Source organism: Antechinus flavipes, chromosome 1 (genome assembly GCF_016432865.1).
Source record: "Antechinus flavipes isolate AdamAnt ecotype Samford, QLD, Australia chromosome 1, AdamAnt_v2, whole genome shotgun sequence".
Classification (NCBI taxonomy): Eukaryota; Metazoa; Chordata; class Mammalia; order Dasyuromorphia; family Dasyuridae; genus Antechinus; species Antechinus flavipes.
In genome coordinates, this window is record NC_067398.1 from 335,112,586 (window position 1) to 335,130,136 (window position 17,551).

A 17,551-nucleotide genomic window follows, 5' to 3' on the forward strand; every position below is an offset into this window, starting at 1 on the left:
CTCCCCCCAAACATGGCTAATGTGGAAATGTTTTACATAATTTCATATGTATAATGGGTATCATATTTCTTACCTTCTCAATGGATGGGGGAGGATATGAAAAGAGAGAATTTGGAACTCAAAATTTTTTTTTTTAAAGATTGAAAAAGTCACAATTGAGTTAACTGTGTCTACTATAAATTGAAGATCCTAATGCACCACTGGTTCAAAATCCTCTCTATGTGTTGAAGGCACCACCATGCTTGTAGTACTCCAGGTTCACAATCTTGATATCATTTTCAATATTTCACTCTACCCCACTCCGTACACCCAATCAACTAGTTATTAAATCGTGCTACTTCTTTTGCTACTACTACTTCATGACTACTATTTTTTATGTCACTTACATGTACCATTGTATCCCTTCCTCTACCCCAAGGGAGTCATCTCTTATAATAAAAAATAACAGAAAGAAAAAGAGCTGAGCAAAACTAATCAATTCTGACAGGGAAGGGAGTAGCAAAGTGGGAGGCAGGGGTGGGGATAGAGAAGTGAGGCAGAGAGGAGGAGATGGAAAAAATGCCTTCTCCTAGCTCTTTTTGAAACTAAAACTTGTATATTATAATTTGACAGCACTCTATTTTGATTAGGTTTTGGTTTTCTTTTCATTTACACTGTTGTAGTCATTACATATGTGATTTCTTGATTCTTTTTACTTTATCTTGAGTTAGTTCATGAAAGTTCTTCCTATGGTTGTTTGTATTCACGTTTGACATTCCTTACATGACAATAAAATTCTATTACATTAATGTACCACAATTTCTTTAGCCCTTCTCCAGTTAATGGGATTCTATTTTGTTTCTAGTTCTTTACTATCAAAAATACTGGTGTAAATAGGAGCCTTCCATTATGTTACCCACCTCCTTGGGTAATACTACCTGTATTTCTGTCTCAAAAGGTATAGATACTTTTTTCAGTCATTTCGTTTTATAATTCTCAACTGCTTTGTAGAATGATTGGATCAATTCATAGCTCCATCAAAAAAAAAAAAAGGATTAGTATGGCTATCTTTCCATAACCCTTCCAATGCTGACAATTCCCATCTTTTACCACCCTTGTTAATTTGAAAACTGCAAAGTAAAACCTCAGGACTGTCTGGGAAATCTTGTCATTTTCATCTCCACAAAAATCTTTTGATTCCATCTCATTATTTACATAGCTCATCTTTACTTCTCACCTGGATTATTAAAACAGCTTCCTAATTGGTTTCCTTGTCTCCAGCCAAAGTGATTTTCCTTCAGCACACGTCTGATTTCCTTACCCAACCTCTAATGGCTCCTTTCCGCCTCTAGGATTAAATATAAACATCCTGGCCCAACCTTCCTTTCTATCCTCTTTGCACATGACTACCCTTTCCTTCTGCTTGTTCCTTCATCAAGCTACTCAGTGTCTCACCTGAGCCTCTGCACTGCCTGCCTCAATGCCAAGATCTCACAGAACCTCTCACTTCCTTCAAGTAGTCTAGAACTTCCTTCTATACGAAGCCTTTCCTGATCAACTGATAAGTACTCTCTTTCCTAAATGACCTGGTATTTGTTATGCACTTAAAGTGTCCTTCCCCATGGAGTGTTAACTTCTTGAAAGCTGAGTATGCTTCATATTGGTCTTTGTATCTCCAGTGCTGGGCTACTAGGGGAAATTAGAGGCAGCTGGGTGGTACAGGGGTTAGGGCTCAAACTCAAACTCAAATCCAGCTTCAGACTCATACTAGCTGTGTGACTCTGGCTAAGTCATTTAACTTCTGTTTTTGTCTCTACTGTAAAAGAGAAATCATAATAACCCCCACTTCTCAGCACTATTGTGAGGATTAAATATAGCATGGTGCCTGGGACATAGAAAACACTGTCAATAATAAAAGACTATTCCCTTTCCTGCTCCTCCTCTTTCCGGTGTCCAACACAGAACCCAAACAAATAAATATATAATATAAAATAGACTATAAAATAGTATATAAGTATTAAATTTTATAAGTATATAAAAACAGACATTAAAATAAACCCCAGAGCACAAGAAAAACAATTGTAGGATATAGCATTTTTCTGCTATCCATCTAAATATGCAGGACATTTTTTTTTCCCTATCAGTTTTGCCACTTCTTTTTGTGAGGAATAATTCTATGAAGAAAAGTGAAGCAAAGTGAAAATTTCTCTGGCCAAGCATCCATCACGTGACATGTCCACATGTGAGCTAAAAGGCTCTCCCCAAAGAATGATGATGATATCACAAAGGGTTTGGTGAACTGGTTCATCAGGGATTGTAATGACTGAAGAGGGAAAAGAAACATTTTAAAACTTGTACAGCCACAATCCAAAAGCCTCACTGGAGAGGGCAGGACCTAAAGTAGGTATATGCTCAAAACCACTGGAGAGAAGAAAAGTGAATCATATTGACTTCTTACCTCAGGAACACAAAGACAGATTAGATTAGTCAGCAGTCTCACCTGTGATGTTTTGCTGTCTCGCTCTCTAATTTTGTCCTTTACAAGTTTTATTAGTGAAGTGATGTTATAAAATTCAGCTTCTTCCAGCACCCCTGGTGTGAGATTAAAAAAAAAAAAGATATTTTTAGGAAATCTGTATGAAGTTTATAAATTGTTTCTAGAAAATAAAATGAACTGGCCCTTTGGATGACATTCCCAGTTGATGTTTCTTTTAATAAGAATCAGTTTTCCTTTGAGGAAACAACTCTTCCCAACCCTCAAATTTTATTCTATTTGCAGTCTCTCTACCTTAAAGCAATCTTCAAACAAGTCTGAAAGTACTCCACAAAACAGACTATTCTCTTTGATGAAGTAGAAGAAAAAGTTTCTTCTACTTCATCAAAGATTATAGCAAAACAATTAAATACACATTTTTTAGAATGCCCAGATGTTTGAGTAACAGGCAATCTGAACATCTGATTCAAGGCCAGATGAAGAAAATACTCAGAAGTTAAATGCCTATTCCAGAATTTCCTCATCAATATGAGAATAATAAAGCCTATACTTCCTATTTTCTTGGGCTGCTGAATAGAATATGATATTTAAATTGTAAGCATGAAAAAAATTTGAACCCTCATCACTCTCAAGATACTTATTGCCAACATAAACAATACTAAATGGCACAATCCTCAATTCAACAACAGTTAAGACATTTGTTAAGCACGTATTATATGCAGGGCACTGTTCTACACACTAATGGACACAGAGGGCTGCTATGAGGAGATTCAAATCACCTACCTCATAATACTGAAACAGTCTCAAGATCTGTGTCCTAACCTGTGATACTGTTACTAGAGGGAGCTCCCTCAACAAACAGAAATAGCAGCAGCAAATCTAGAAGACTATCCAGGGAACTAAGAAGTTAAGTGATTTGTCCAGTGTCACACAATAAGTATCTTTCAGATTTGGGCCTATCCTGTTGTGGTAGATCTACTTTGTATAGAAAATTTTACAACTTTCAAACTTTTTCACTACAGTTTTCTCTTTTTTTTGTTTGTTATTTAGTTTCTTCAGGCAATAGGCATTAACTGATTTGCCAAGGTCACACAGCTAGGAAATGTTAAGTATCTGAAGCCACATTTGAACTCAGGTGCTGCCGATTCCAAGGCCAATGCTGTATCCACTATGCCATCAAGTTGTTTCAACTACAGCTTTCACTTGACTTATGTATTTTGTTGGTGGGAATTTTTGTCATTTGTTTAAGGAAGAAGTTTTCCCACCCATCTTTCAGTTTGAAAAAGGAAAGCTAGATTTAACTTAAATAATAATATACCCTAAATTGGTTCACACATAGGATACTCAAAAAAAGCTACTATAATTCCCAAATGAACACATTAAACTAAAGTAAGTCTTTTGCTCATTAACATTCATTTTCACAAAATGTCTTTAAGAGAGCTTTACTTAGAAGAGATACTATAACATCAAGCATTTTTCAAATTGAAGAAATATTACAAAAAATATCACAAAACTTTAGAAGTGGAAAGGTTTATCCTCCCAAAGAAATCTAATATATCTCTTGGGAAGTATCACTGCTGGGAAGAATAAATATAAAATGAGTATTGCAAGTTGTCTTTTTAAGGGTATCTCAATAGGAAGATTTAATTTGCACTCACAGATTCTGAAGTGATCACCTCTGAGACTGAATTACAAAGCTGGTCAGCAAGGTACTGAGTTTGGTCTATGTATAAAGGATGTGGTTTCCAAAGCACTTATGGTTGTTGTTAACTAGTTTAAGGTAACAAATACATTATGTAGGAAAGACCCTTGGACTTAAAATCAAAAAGACCTGTCCAAGTCCTGGCGCTACCATTACTTTGTGATTCTCAGTCTCAGTTTCTACATCTGTAAATGTCTAACTTTCTATTTCATAGGATTTTTGTAAGGATCAACAAGACAATTCACAGGTACAAGGTAAATGAAAAATACTTTATATTTTACAAGATGATATCCCAATAACAATGCAAATATTTTCCCCATCTTACAGATGAGGAACAGAGGTGAATTGACTTATTCAGGGTGACATACCCATTGACAAAAAGACGAGGAGTCAGGTCTTCTGATCACTACTTTCTACTAAACCATATTGTTTTGTAATTTTAAGGCACTGTATGAAAACATAAATTTTGCTGTTATTGTTATACAACTCACAAAAAAAAAAAATCAACCCCCAGTACACTGGAAAATTCTGTGGATGATTTATGGGAAAACACAGACAAGAACGACATAGAGTAAGTAGATATAAAGTGGCTGTGATCTTCATAAGCAAAGGAAATACCAAAAAAGTCATAGAACCAAAGTAATAAAACATTTACAAGAATAGCAATGATGATGACAACTATTATTCATTAGTTAATTAAAGTCTGGAAACATAAAGACCCACAGGAAAAACACAAAGACACTATATATTAGTGTTTTATACAAGACTAGAATTTATTACTAAAGAGATAATCACTCAAAGAGAGAAATAAATACAATACATATATGGAACAAGGAAATGTTAACAGGCTTGTTGTCCCAGCTTTTTAGAGGCATAATTAGAAATGAACAACAAAGTTTGATAAATATTAACTACTAGAAAGCAGTTCCAAGTTGAATCATATGGTAAAAAGAAAAAAAAAAGAAGGGGAGAGAGGGCACTTAAAAAAATGGGAAGAAGATAAAATGAACCTAATATATAAATGTATTGGCAAATATTTTAACTTTATGATAGATGAAATGAAGAAACTGATAAAGCTAGGGGTTCATCTTCAATCATTAATTGCCTAATATGTGGAAAGCATTATGTAAAGAGATATTCAAAGAGAAAAAACTTGAACCATCCTGAGATGAACCTGACACTATTTTTCCTAAGTTAAATAATGGTCCATTTAAATGGGATTTAAATACTGCATCAGACTTACAAATTTCTTCTTCTTAGTGGTGGTATAAAATAATTCATGAACATGCATTTTCTTTGTCATTTAGAAGCATTTCTTTCAAAACAGTTGGGAAATAAAAATCAAAGACAGTATCTAATTAAAAGTGAGAGTGATTTGTTCTCTTGTCAAAGACAAGTAGGATGTCTTTTCTGTCTATTTTTATCCAAAAAATCCATGAAATGGCACAGGATCTCTCCCTTTCCAAACAAGCTTTTAAAACCACTACTTTTTAATAGGAACTGAAATGGTCCTAAACATTTAACTAACTCAGAAAGGTAATTTGGAAACCTGTATGAATGTGAGCTGTTCTATTATCTGAAAGGTCATTCACTTGTTCAAAGCACTAAGATCCCAGATTCCATCTTAACTGTTATGTATATTTAAGAATAAAATGATCTCTACCACCAACGTTATGAACTTCAAATCAAAAAGCAAAAAAACTCACCATGAGTTCAGGCTAAGAAACTATCAGTATCACATTTTAACCCTTTCAAGAAAAACTTCAATCTGGCATTACCAAATCATTCTGGTAGACAGCAAAGAATGCAGTTTGATATGTACATGCCTGGCCTAGTCTGAATGACCCTTCCTTTCCAGAAAGCAGAGTGTTAATTCGTATTTTTGTCATAGAAGCATTATGAAAATTACCCCAGGCACTGTGACCTTACTTCAATAATGGAAAGCAGAAAGTGTTCAACTTACCCTCCTCAGCAAGGTCCTTATTAATGACCAATTTTCCATGTCTCAAATAGTTCAGGACTGGCCCAAAATAGGTGGGATCTCTGTCTATTAAATAGGCACCTGTTTCATCCTACAATAAACAAAACATTGGTGAAATAAATTCCCATCAATTCAACAAACATTATCATATGTACAATGGTCTAGGTAAAAGATACAACACCAAAATGGTCTGAACCTGTGCCTATTCACAAAGATAATGGAAACCCCAAGTTACTATTCTCTAGGCCAACCCATTCCTTAATGAAAGTCAGCCTTCGTTTGAACTCTTCCAATAAGGAGGAACTTACTAATTATCTTGAAACTTTAGATAGTGCCAATTAATTGATATACAGATTTTCTGTCTCTGAGACTATATTTTCATTCCCCAAACTTCAATCCATTGTGGCTACCCCAGCCTTCCGGGGGCAAAGCTGAACAAACTGAATCGTCATCTACATGGCAGCACTAAAAATACTTGAACACCAAGTATTCCCCCAATATTCAGTCTTTTCTTCCTGTTAAATGGCCTTGGTCCTTTAAATAGCACAATGTCATGGTCCCTCTAAATACTAAACACCTAATTAGTATCATTCTTAAGATGTGGCCCCTGGAACAAAACACCATATTCAAAACATAGTTTGACCAGAAAGACTATAATCTTCCTTATGCTAGATACTCTGATGTAGCCTGTGATCACATTAACTCTGCTAGCTGCTTTGCACACTGCTGACTCAAAATGAACTTAGAAACAGTCCTAGAACTCTACCATACACACTTACCCATGTCTTTCCCATCTTCTATTATGTATTTTTAAAAATTTTTAAAATTAATTTAAAATTAAATTTTTAAAAATTAATTAATGCTGTCCAGTGTTACCCAGAATTTAGACAGGCAGCACAGCAAAGAGACTACATAGCCAAAAAGACTCCAGGTTTAAATCCTACCTCTGATAATGCCATCTGTGTAAATTTGAGCAATTTCTTGGTAAACCTTTCAGTGTGCCAAACACTCCAATTGACAGATAAGTTGCTGATCTTCATGAATAAAGGTAATTTTCCTTTCAGGAGTTCCCTATATTAATGAATCTACAAATCAGGACCAAAAGTGTAAGAATTGAAAAGGATTATTTCCTTTGGCCAGTCCTCCATATTCATAGACTCAAGGCCCTTCATCATGCTGGTTGTCCTCCATTGGACATTCTCCAGCTTATCAATGTCTTCCTTAAACTGTAGCACCCAGAACTAAATACAATACTCCAGATGAAAGCTGATTGAGTGATGAAGTCAAAATACATTGAGAATATCACCTTCCTATTCCTGGAAGTTATACCTCTCAATATAGCTAGGGAACATATTAACTCCTTTGGCTGTTACATAACACTTCAGACTTATTATTAAGCTTACAATCCATTAAAGTTTCCAGATCATTTTCAAAACAAATGTTCTCTAAACTTATAATTATGAAGCTGATTTTTTTGGTATTCAAGTTTAAGACTTTATATTTACTCCTAATATATGTGATCTTAGTCAACCTAATGTTCTGGTCTGTCAAGAACCTTTTGAATTTGTCATGCAGAATCATACTCAAATGTCTACTATGTGCTATGCACTATGTGCTAAGCCAGGGTTCCTCAAACTTTTTAAATAGGGGGCCAGTTCACTGTCCCTCAGACTGTTGGAGGGACGAACTATAGTAAAAACAAAAACTTTGTTTTGTGGGCCTTTAAATAAAGAAACTTCATAGCCTTGGGTGAGGATCCCAGTCTAAGCACTGGAAATAAAAAGAGGGGGATAGCAGACCCTTTGATTCAACAATGTTACTATTGGGTCTGTATGCCAAAGAGATCATAAAGGAAGGAAAAGAACTCATACATAGAAAAATGTTTGTAGAAACTCTAAGATAGAAGCCTGGAAAGATTTACATTAACTGATGGTAAGTGAAACAAGCAGAAGCAGGAAAATATTGTACACAATAACAGCAACAATGTGTGATAATCAATTATGAAAGACTTGGTTCTTCTCAGCAATTCAGTGCTCCAAGGCAATCCTAATAAAATTTGGATGGAAAATGCCATCCATACATATCCAGAGAGAGAACAATGGAGAACTCAATGTAAATCAACACATGTCTTCAATAAAGAGAGCTAATTCAGTTTCAATTGATCAAAGATGGACAGAAGCAGCTACACCCAAAGAAAGAACACTGGGAAATGAATATAAACTGCTTGCATTTTTGTTTTTCTTCCCGGGTTATTTATACCTTCTGAATTCAATTCTCCCTGTGCAACAAGAAAACTGTTCGGTTCTGCACACATATATTGTATCCAGGATATATTGTAACCTATTCAACATGTAAAGGACTGCTTGCCATCTGGGGGAGGGGGTGGAGGGAGGGAGGGGAAAAATCGGAACAGAAGTGAATGCAAGGGATAATGCTGTAAAAAATTACCCTGGCATGGGTTCTATCAATAAAAAGTTATTTAAAAAATAAATAAATAAAATAAATCAACACATGCTATGTTCCCTTTTATTTTTCTTTGAATTTTCTTCTTGTGATTTCCCCCTTTTGTTCTGATTTTTCTCTCCCGACATGATTCAAATAAAAATATATATAAAAAAAGAATGTATATGTATAACAAAACAACAACAAAAGTGTTTTACATGTTAACTAGGGAAAATAAAAATAGAAAAATGAAAAAAGAAACAAAGAAATTTTAAAAAGTTCTATGCTTTGATCCACATTTAGTCTCTTTGTTCTCTCTCTGAATGCAGATGACATCTTCCATCCTAAGTCTATTGGAATTGTGGCATGACCAGTTTTTAAGTATAAAGAGATACTATTCACCCTTTGTACTTGAACAGAACCAATGACATCCCACTATTAGGGTCAAGATATAGTGTGTTTAACTATGGTTTGGAAGGCCCTATCACTATCACACACTAGGCATAAATCATGAATATTTGGTTTGGAGATGTCTCTAGATTTGCATGTCTCATGTTTCTTTTATGTTACTATAATTCTGCTTTGCTTGTAGAGCATAACAGCTTCTTTGATGTGGATGTATCATGATGAACAGTTCTGTAGCAATTATCTCCCATGTGTCATAATTGATACTAAAGTAATTCAGAAAGATCTTGAATGTCCTTGTACCACTTCTTCTGATCTCCATATGAGGACTTGCCTTGTATAAGTAGTGTAAGTCTTTTAGATAAATCTATATTTGAATACAAAAATTTTTTAAACTTACTCTTATTTATTTTTATTATTAAAGATTTTTATTTTCAAAACATATGCACAACTGTTCAGCTCTGCATACATATATTGTATCTATGATATTATACTGCAACATATTTAACATATATAGGACTGCTTGCCATCTAGGGAAGGGGGTGGAAGGAGGGAGGGGAAAAAATAGGAACAGAAGTGAGTGCAAGGAATAATGTAAAAAAATTACCCTGGCATGGGTTCTGTCAATAAAAAGTTATTATAAAATTTAAAAAAAAAACCTAAAAAAAAAAAACAACATATGCACAATATTTTACATGTATTGGACTGCCTGCTAGGTGGGGGAGGGAAGGAAGGGAAGAAGGGGAAAATTTGCATCAGGGGGTTAGGCAGGGATTAATGTTGGAAAAATTACCCATGCATATGCTTTGTGAATAAAAAGCTTTAATTTTAAAAAAGGGGAATATTAAAAAAAAATGCAAGCAAACAACAAAAAGAGTAAAAATACTATGTTGTGATCCACACTCAGTTCCCACAGTCCTCTCTGGGTATAAATGGCTCTCTTCATCACAAGACCACCAGAAGTGGTCTGAATCATCTCACTGTTGAAAAGAGCCATGTCCATCAGAATTGATCATCGTATAATCATGCTATTGCCGGAAAAAAATTAAGTGCTTACTATGTATTAGGTACTATGTTAAGCTAAGGATATAAATAAGGATAGGATGGTAAATTTAGGAAAAATAAAAGTGAAAGCCTGTCAGACCTTAAGATAGTTCCAGAGGTAAAGTTCAAGATTCTGGTAGACAGGAAGGAAAGACTAGGACCCCGTTGCAGAAGCCATGTGGAGATTGCCAAGAGACATAATGGATCTTTGTAATTACTGTTTCCTTCAAAGACGATGATCAAACATTTATTAAATTAGCCACTCTAGAATTCTCCTAAGAATTCAAAGTCAGGCTCACTAGTAGTTTTCATGCTTTCTCTTCCATTCTTAGAAAACTGAGACCACATTTGTCCTTCTCCAATCTGAGGAAACCTCCTATTTTCCACAGTTTTTCAAGTATCACTGATAGTGCTCAGTAGTTACAATTGCCAGATCTTTTAGTTCTTAATAAGCTTTTTGAACCAAATAATCAGAAGTAAGGGCACTAAGTTGTGCTTATATAACCTCTTAAACTATCAACTACCTTTTAGTCATTTTTACGTTAAAGGTCAATTTCCTTAGTAGAAAAAGCAGAAGGAAAATAGGAACTGAGCATCTTGGGTTTCTTTCTATTTTCAGTTACCATTATTCAACATACCTCAAAGCAAAAGTCTTATCCCTTGTCTGGTTCTCATTTTCTTCCAAAGTAGCTTTTAAAATTATTCTTTTTTTGGTTGCCCTTAGCTTCCATCAACAGTTCTTCATGTTGAACACTAGCACTCACTCTGGGCACTATCTTTTTACATAAGCCTGTACTTGCTTCCATTTCCTTGACATTTCTAAAATCTAAGTTAGTTACAATATTAGTAATGGTAATAGTAGCTGGCAATTATATAGCACTTTAAGGCATGCCAAGCACTTACACATATTAACTCTACTCATTTGATTTTCAGAACATCCAATGAGGCAGGTATTATTCTCATTTTATAGATAAGGAAACTGAGGCGGAAAGAAATTAAATAAGATCAAAAAGTAAGAGTTTGAAGTAATATCTGAACTCAGGCTTTCCTAACTCCAGGTCGAGTGCTCCATATAATACTGATGCACACATAACCTCTCCCCCAATCTATTCGCTTAATTTCCTTCTTTTTGTCACACAAGTGCATCACTTAGGAGACATGCTTAACTCATTACTTTCACTCATCTCCTTTAATCCCAATAATTCAACAAGTCATCAAGTCTTGTTGATTCTGCCTCCACAGTATCTCTCAAATACATCTCCTTTTCTCCATTTACACAATCACCATCCTGAGACAGGTCCAGATCGAATCTCATCTGTACTCTAAGAATGGCCCTAGACCGATATCCTCTTCACCTTCATTCCAATTCATCTCCACACAGTGGCCAAAGAGATTTTCCTTGTATGTATTCTCCAGACAAATCCCATTTTTCCTATTAGAATTGCTTCCCCTTGTGTATTCAGAATTTTATTCTTAAAGATTTTCCATCCCTCCTAAGCAACCTTCACTTGGAACATTTCAATCTTTGAGGATCCTATTTATTTTTCCTCTGAACCTTTTGAAATCCAAATCTCCTTTCCTAAAGTTTAGGGTGCTTATCAGACTAAAGACTAAGAAAATCTTTGCTTCCTTCACCCAGGATCCTTGTCATTTTCATACCAGCAACCAGTACCTGTCTGTTAGTAAGAGTCAGAACCAGAAAATTTTATTTTCCCTTACTGGTTCCTCCACTTTGGATAGGATGAAAGTATAATTAATTAAAATCAAATCGCTATTAGTTGTTCTGTTTATGGCAGAGAATGAGCTCAAGTAGATGTTTGTATTAACTTTAGTTCCCCATGACTACTGTTATAATGCCTCTCTTATTTGAAGCTTTTTATCTGCTCCTAAAACTCCCCATCTATTTCTTTTTTCTATCCAAGTGGTCTGGAGTATACTGAAGTTTAAAAATTACTCCTGTTTTTTCTTATTTCAAATACTCTCTATCATGCTTTCTCCCAATTTCTCATATATCATATCTTCTTAATCCACAATTTTTACTATCTTCCCCATCTTTTAAACTATTTCTTTTCAATATGAAGTAAAGCTGTCTAGAGCCATGGTTCTGTCACAGGTCTTAGGCAGCTAAGTGCCACGATGGCACTTGACTTGATGTCAAGAAAACCTAAATTCAAATCCAGCCTCACACAATTATTGTGTGACTATGCAAGTCACTTCACCTGTCTATCTCAGTTTCTTCATTTATAAAATGAGAATAAAAGAAATTACTTCTTAGAGATTTTATGAGAATAAAATAGCATTTGTAAAATGCTCCAAAAACCTTCAAAGTACCATATCAATGCTATCACCATCATGTCAGAAATATGGGGACTATACCCAAGAAAGCTGGTTGGACTATATCAATCCTGGTGTGTACTACAGAATTCACTGTTCTTTTGGGGTTCAGGAAGTTCAGCTTTTTCCAGTCTGTCAGCACTCTGTTCTTTTTTCAATTAGAGCACTCTTAAGATATTAATGCAGAGGGAGATCTGCCAAGCCATTATAGAAGTGGTCCAGATCTAAGAGCTATTTGTCGTAATTGTGTTTCCCTGTTGACTTTGAGACTGATTTATGAAGTTACTTTTTTTACTGTAGACGTGAGACCATTTTATGCTTTTTTTTTTAATATACATACATACACATATACATACACATACACACATATTAGTACATTGGTATTACCAAGAAGATTTAATATCCAATTTGCCTTTTGTTCTGGATAAATCACTTTAATTCTCTGAGTCTTTGTAATATCCAATTTGCCTTTTGTTCTGGATAAATCACTTTAATTCTCTGAGTCTTTGTTTTGTCATTTGTAAAGGAGACATAATAATATCTGTACCATCTATCTCATAGCATTGTCGTGGTCAAGAATGTCAGATCAAGTCAAAGGACATTTATATAGTACTTTTATACACTTGACACTGTACTGAGTTGTTGTTTGTCCTTCATTCTTGAAAAAGATAAGGAAGGTGATCCATACAAGTGAATTGGATTTAAATAAGGAGAACTGGGCAAAAATCCCGTCTCAGTTTCCCCTCCAAAGCCATCTGAGTCCAGTGGCCAGATACAGATCAAAATGATGGAGATGGTCCTGGATACATTGAGAGACCTTGGTCTTTTTAAACTAAGATCTTCAAAGGTGTTTGAGTGGGGCAACACCCAATTAGGGATTCAATTTAAGTAAGAAATGAGGCAGAGAATGGCCTCTTTTACCTTGTCAAAAAAAAAAAAAATCAATCAATCTGGGAGGGGAAGACTCTAGAAATTCTGTCCAAAACATCCATCTGTATCCAAATAATAAACAAGAGAGGTTTGGCCTGGCTAGGACCTATTGTTGGCCAATTAGTAAGAGCCAAAGTGATTTGGGTTTATGGCCTGGTCCTTATCTGTGAACCCCAACACACCCCAACATTGGGAGATTGCAGCAATCAATATTTACATTCCTTTGGTCAGAGTACTGAAGAACAGAGGGAAGGGAAAGAAAAGAGAGAGAGAGGAGAGGGAGGAGAGAGGACAGGTGGGAGAAAAGTGGAGGAGGGGAGGGAAGAAAAGGACAGGAGAGGGATGGAGAGGGAGGGAATAAAAAAAAAAAAAAGAGTAGTGTTGCTCAACTGATCAGTTCCAGTTGAATACCCAAGTAAAAACAGCTCCTATTACTTTTCACAGAAGTTGTTGCTTATCTTTCATTCTTGAAGAGGACCATGATATCAGAGAGGTTCTACCATGACATACAAGTAAACTGGACTGAAATGAGGGAGGGCTGGGGCAAGGTCAACAGCCTCACTTTCTCCTCTTGAGCCAACTGAAGCCAAAAAGTAAGTTGGGAGTGAAATTTAAGTATTATGATAATTTATTTTCCCTGGAACATGGCTCCTTTGTAACTTGTTAGATAGCTAATTATCATTGTGTGTGTGTGTGTGTGTTTGTGTGTGTGTGTGTGTGTGTGTGTGTGTTTTTCCAATCACCAAGATCAGGAACCTTAGGTGTTCTGGTTTTGCCAGGTAAAGTTTCTATGATACAATGATGCCTGTGTTTTGTGGTCTAATGAAATGGAAAGGCCCAGTCCAGAGAGTCTGGAGTTCTAGGTTGGCCACTCGCAAACCTAGAGAAAATCATTTCTTCTCTGGCCCTCTTTTTCTTCTCTGTCAAATGAAATAGAATGCATCAGTTGGTCTCTGAGTTCTTGAGCATAAATATGCAGCTATAACAGACCTTAAAGGCCACTGAGTCAAAATGAGAAAAAAGCCCCATTTTTCAGAAGAGGAATTTTTAAGGGACTTGCTGGAATGCGTCCAAAAGAGATGAAGTGAGTTGTGCAAAGTCACCTGCTGGCAAAGTGAGTGACAGAGCTGGAGTTTGACTCCAGGTCTTATAACTTTTAAGTCAGTAATCTCTCTATTGTGCCCTATTGACCTTCATTAGATTAGAAGATCATTTGAAGGATCACATGACAGCCCTTCAACTATGTGATAACACCAGTTATGTCCTACCTAAGTCCACTCTTCTTCAACCTAAATATCCTCAGGTCCTTGAGAAATAACTTGGAGCAGAAAAGAATGCCCTGGATTTAGATTAGGAAGACCTGAGTTGAAATCGGGGCTCTGCAACTTACTGCAAGTCACCAACTCTGAGGGCTCTGTTTGCTTATCTATAAAGTGAGGGAATTGAGTCAGATGATTACTAAATTTTCTTTCTAATTCTACTTCAGCTTCAAACCCTGGTGCTGCCATTTATTTGCTTTGTGACTTTTGAGCAAGCAATTCTCTTTCTAGCCTAGTATCCCCTTTTTGTCATAGAGGAGGGTTAGATTAGGCTAGATGGCCTCTAAGGTTGCCTCTAACTTTGACATGTTATGACTCCATGAATAATGTTTTTTCACTCATTAACACCAGCTTGGAAAGTCCTGATGTATCACCCTCATAGCTCCCTAAAAAACCTCTCCTCATTAAAAGATTTTCACAAATCAGTTGTTAATCAATGTGGATACAATAAATTCCACTGAACGAGTTCTTCCTATATATGACATTGTGCCAGATACCCTAAGAGAAGACAAGAGGTACTGGAGACCCCAACTTCTAGGTGCTGACAGTACAGTCAATCAACCAATAAATATTTATTAAGAATCTACTACACACCAGGAATTGTGCCATGCATAAAGAAAAGCAAGACAGCCTTTACTCTCAAGGAACTCAGTCTAATGGAAGATACAACATGAAAATGATAGGGGGGAACCCTGAAACTGTCCTCTCTGACTTTGGGGGGGGAATCCATGGGGTGAACTCTGGAGAAACTCTCCTGGGGAGAGGCCCGCTTCAGGAAATCAAGATAAATGGTTTCATTCTGTTATCTTGGTGGGATTAGTTGCACCCTCTATTGAGCTGAAAATCAGTCCAGGACCACTCCTAGTAGCTGGAATTTAGGTGGTCTCATTCAGTTGGAAATCTAGGCCTGGGGCAATGACAACATTGAAGGAATCTCATGCAATTGAAACCTTACTCTCATATTTCCTATAAAAAACACAATTTTAAACTCATATTTTTGCAGAATGTCCAAAGCAGAATTATCCCTTGTCAAGAAACCTCTCTCCTTGGTATAGCTGCCTGTCAGGATTCCTGCCTGCTATGAAGAGACCTTCTCAGTGAAAACCTTTTGTTATTTCTCTACCAGGACCTTGCCACTGAGAAAGTCAGTCTTCCTAGCAAAGCTGACTTCTCAGTGTCAATAAAACTTCCCTTTGCCATTCAAACTTTTCCATTTTATGAATTCTTTTCTCATTGACCTGAGCCTCCAACCAAAAGGGGATTCCCACAACTCTCTGCATTGCCACTAACCACATCAAAACTACATTCAAATAAGAAAAATACAGGATAAATAGGGGATAATCACCAAAGGGAAAGCACTAGAAAGTATTCAGGGTCATCAGGAAAGGGTGCTTGTAGAAGATAGAATTTTAAGAATCTAGGAGGCAGAAAAGAAAAGGGAGAGAATTCCAGGCATGGCAGATAGAGAAAAAGCCCACAGTCAAGAGATGAAGTGTCACTCGTGTAGAAGACAACAAGAAGGTGAATCATACACAGGAAAAGTAACTAAAAATACAACGTGTTGAATGATGTAAAAAACCAAACCAAACCAAAAACAAAACAAAACAAAACAAACAAACAAACAAACAAACAAACCGACCCTCTACAGAAAGGGTACCAGCTCCAGGGGCATTACTTCAAGTGTAAACCTAAGTCTATCTGAAATTTGTATTTGGGCTCTGACCTGATGCATAACTAAGAGAGTCGATCCTATCTAGTGAACAGATCCTCTTCTTACCTAGATGGTATAGGAAAAATAACTCAATTGGGATTTAGGAGACCTAAATTCTAAGTTCTAACTCTATTTCATTGTGTTTAGTGATCCCTAGTAAGTCCCTTGTACAATCAAGAATGCAGATTTTTCATCCACAAAATTAGGATGATGAGCACAATGATGATCTATAAAGGGAAGGAAAAAAGGGACAAAGGGAAGGAAGGAAGAAAGAGAAGGGGAAAGAAGGGAAGGAGGAAGAAAATTATCAGTCAAAAGCAAAGCTCTCATATTATAACTAATGAAACTAATGTCTAAAAAGCAAAAGGAATCTTCCTAGCATTACATAGCTACAGAGCCAGGACTAGAATTTAGCTCCTACTCTATTACAGTCTATTTCCTCTACAAAGGTATCATAGAATATAATACTTCTCTTTCTTTCTCTTATATTTAACTATTTGCATTTATTTTCCTTATATTTACTTTGTAAAATTCTGTTTCTGTAGTTAGAATGTAAGCTCACCTGTCAATAAAAAGTTACTTAATTTAAAAAAAAAAAAAAGAGAGAGAGAGAGGAAAAAAAAAAACAGAGCAAAAGGGAAAAACCATGACAGAGATTTAAAAAAAAAAAAAAAAAAAGAATGTAAGCTCATGGAGAGTAGAGCTTCTGTATTTTCTTTCATCTATTGCCTGCATCTAATACAATGCTTAGCCCATTAGCTTGTTGATGGTTGATGCCTCCTATTACCTATCATCATTTACTAGGTTATTTATAGATTCTCTCATAGTTTTCAACAATTCTTCTTATGCCAAATGATATTCCACTTGAATATTGAAGGCCAGCTGTCTTCCTTATACAATGATAGCTTAACAGGCTTTGCACTGAAAAGGCAACAGAATCAACATGAATAATAAAAAATGAATTCAAACTATTAGTGGATGAAAAGCAGTTACTGATTTTCCCCTGCATTTTAATCTATGTAAGAGAGCTACAACTGGCAAAAAAGGGAACCACTAAGATGTTTCTTCTTTGCTAATTAAAGGTGTGCTAATTTAAAATGCTAATTATGTAAACTGTCTATTTAGAATAGAAAAGGGCAACAGCTGACATTTTTGTACCATAAAATCTAAAACTTGTGAATCAGTGAAGTATTCCATCATTGTCATGAAG

The 17,551-nt window shown here is 35.8% G+C and overlaps 1 protein-coding gene across 1 annotated transcript in view; it reads right to left on the reverse strand.

Annotated features, from left to right (window-relative positions):
• The window catches only part of KCTD5 (potassium channel tetramerization domain containing 5), a 101,104-nt gene that overhangs the window by 34,016 nt on the left and 49,537 nt on the right, over window positions 1-17,551 (reverse strand). The window contains exons 2-3 of the mRNA XM_051968668.1: window positions 6,139-6,247; window positions 2,480-2,571 (exon numbers count right to left, since the gene is read on the reverse strand). Of these exons, the coding sequence (XP_051824628.1) occupies window positions 2,480-2,571; window positions 6,139-6,247 (201 nt within the window). The remainder of the gene's footprint in view (window positions 1-2,479; window positions 2,572-6,138; window positions 6,248-17,551) is intronic.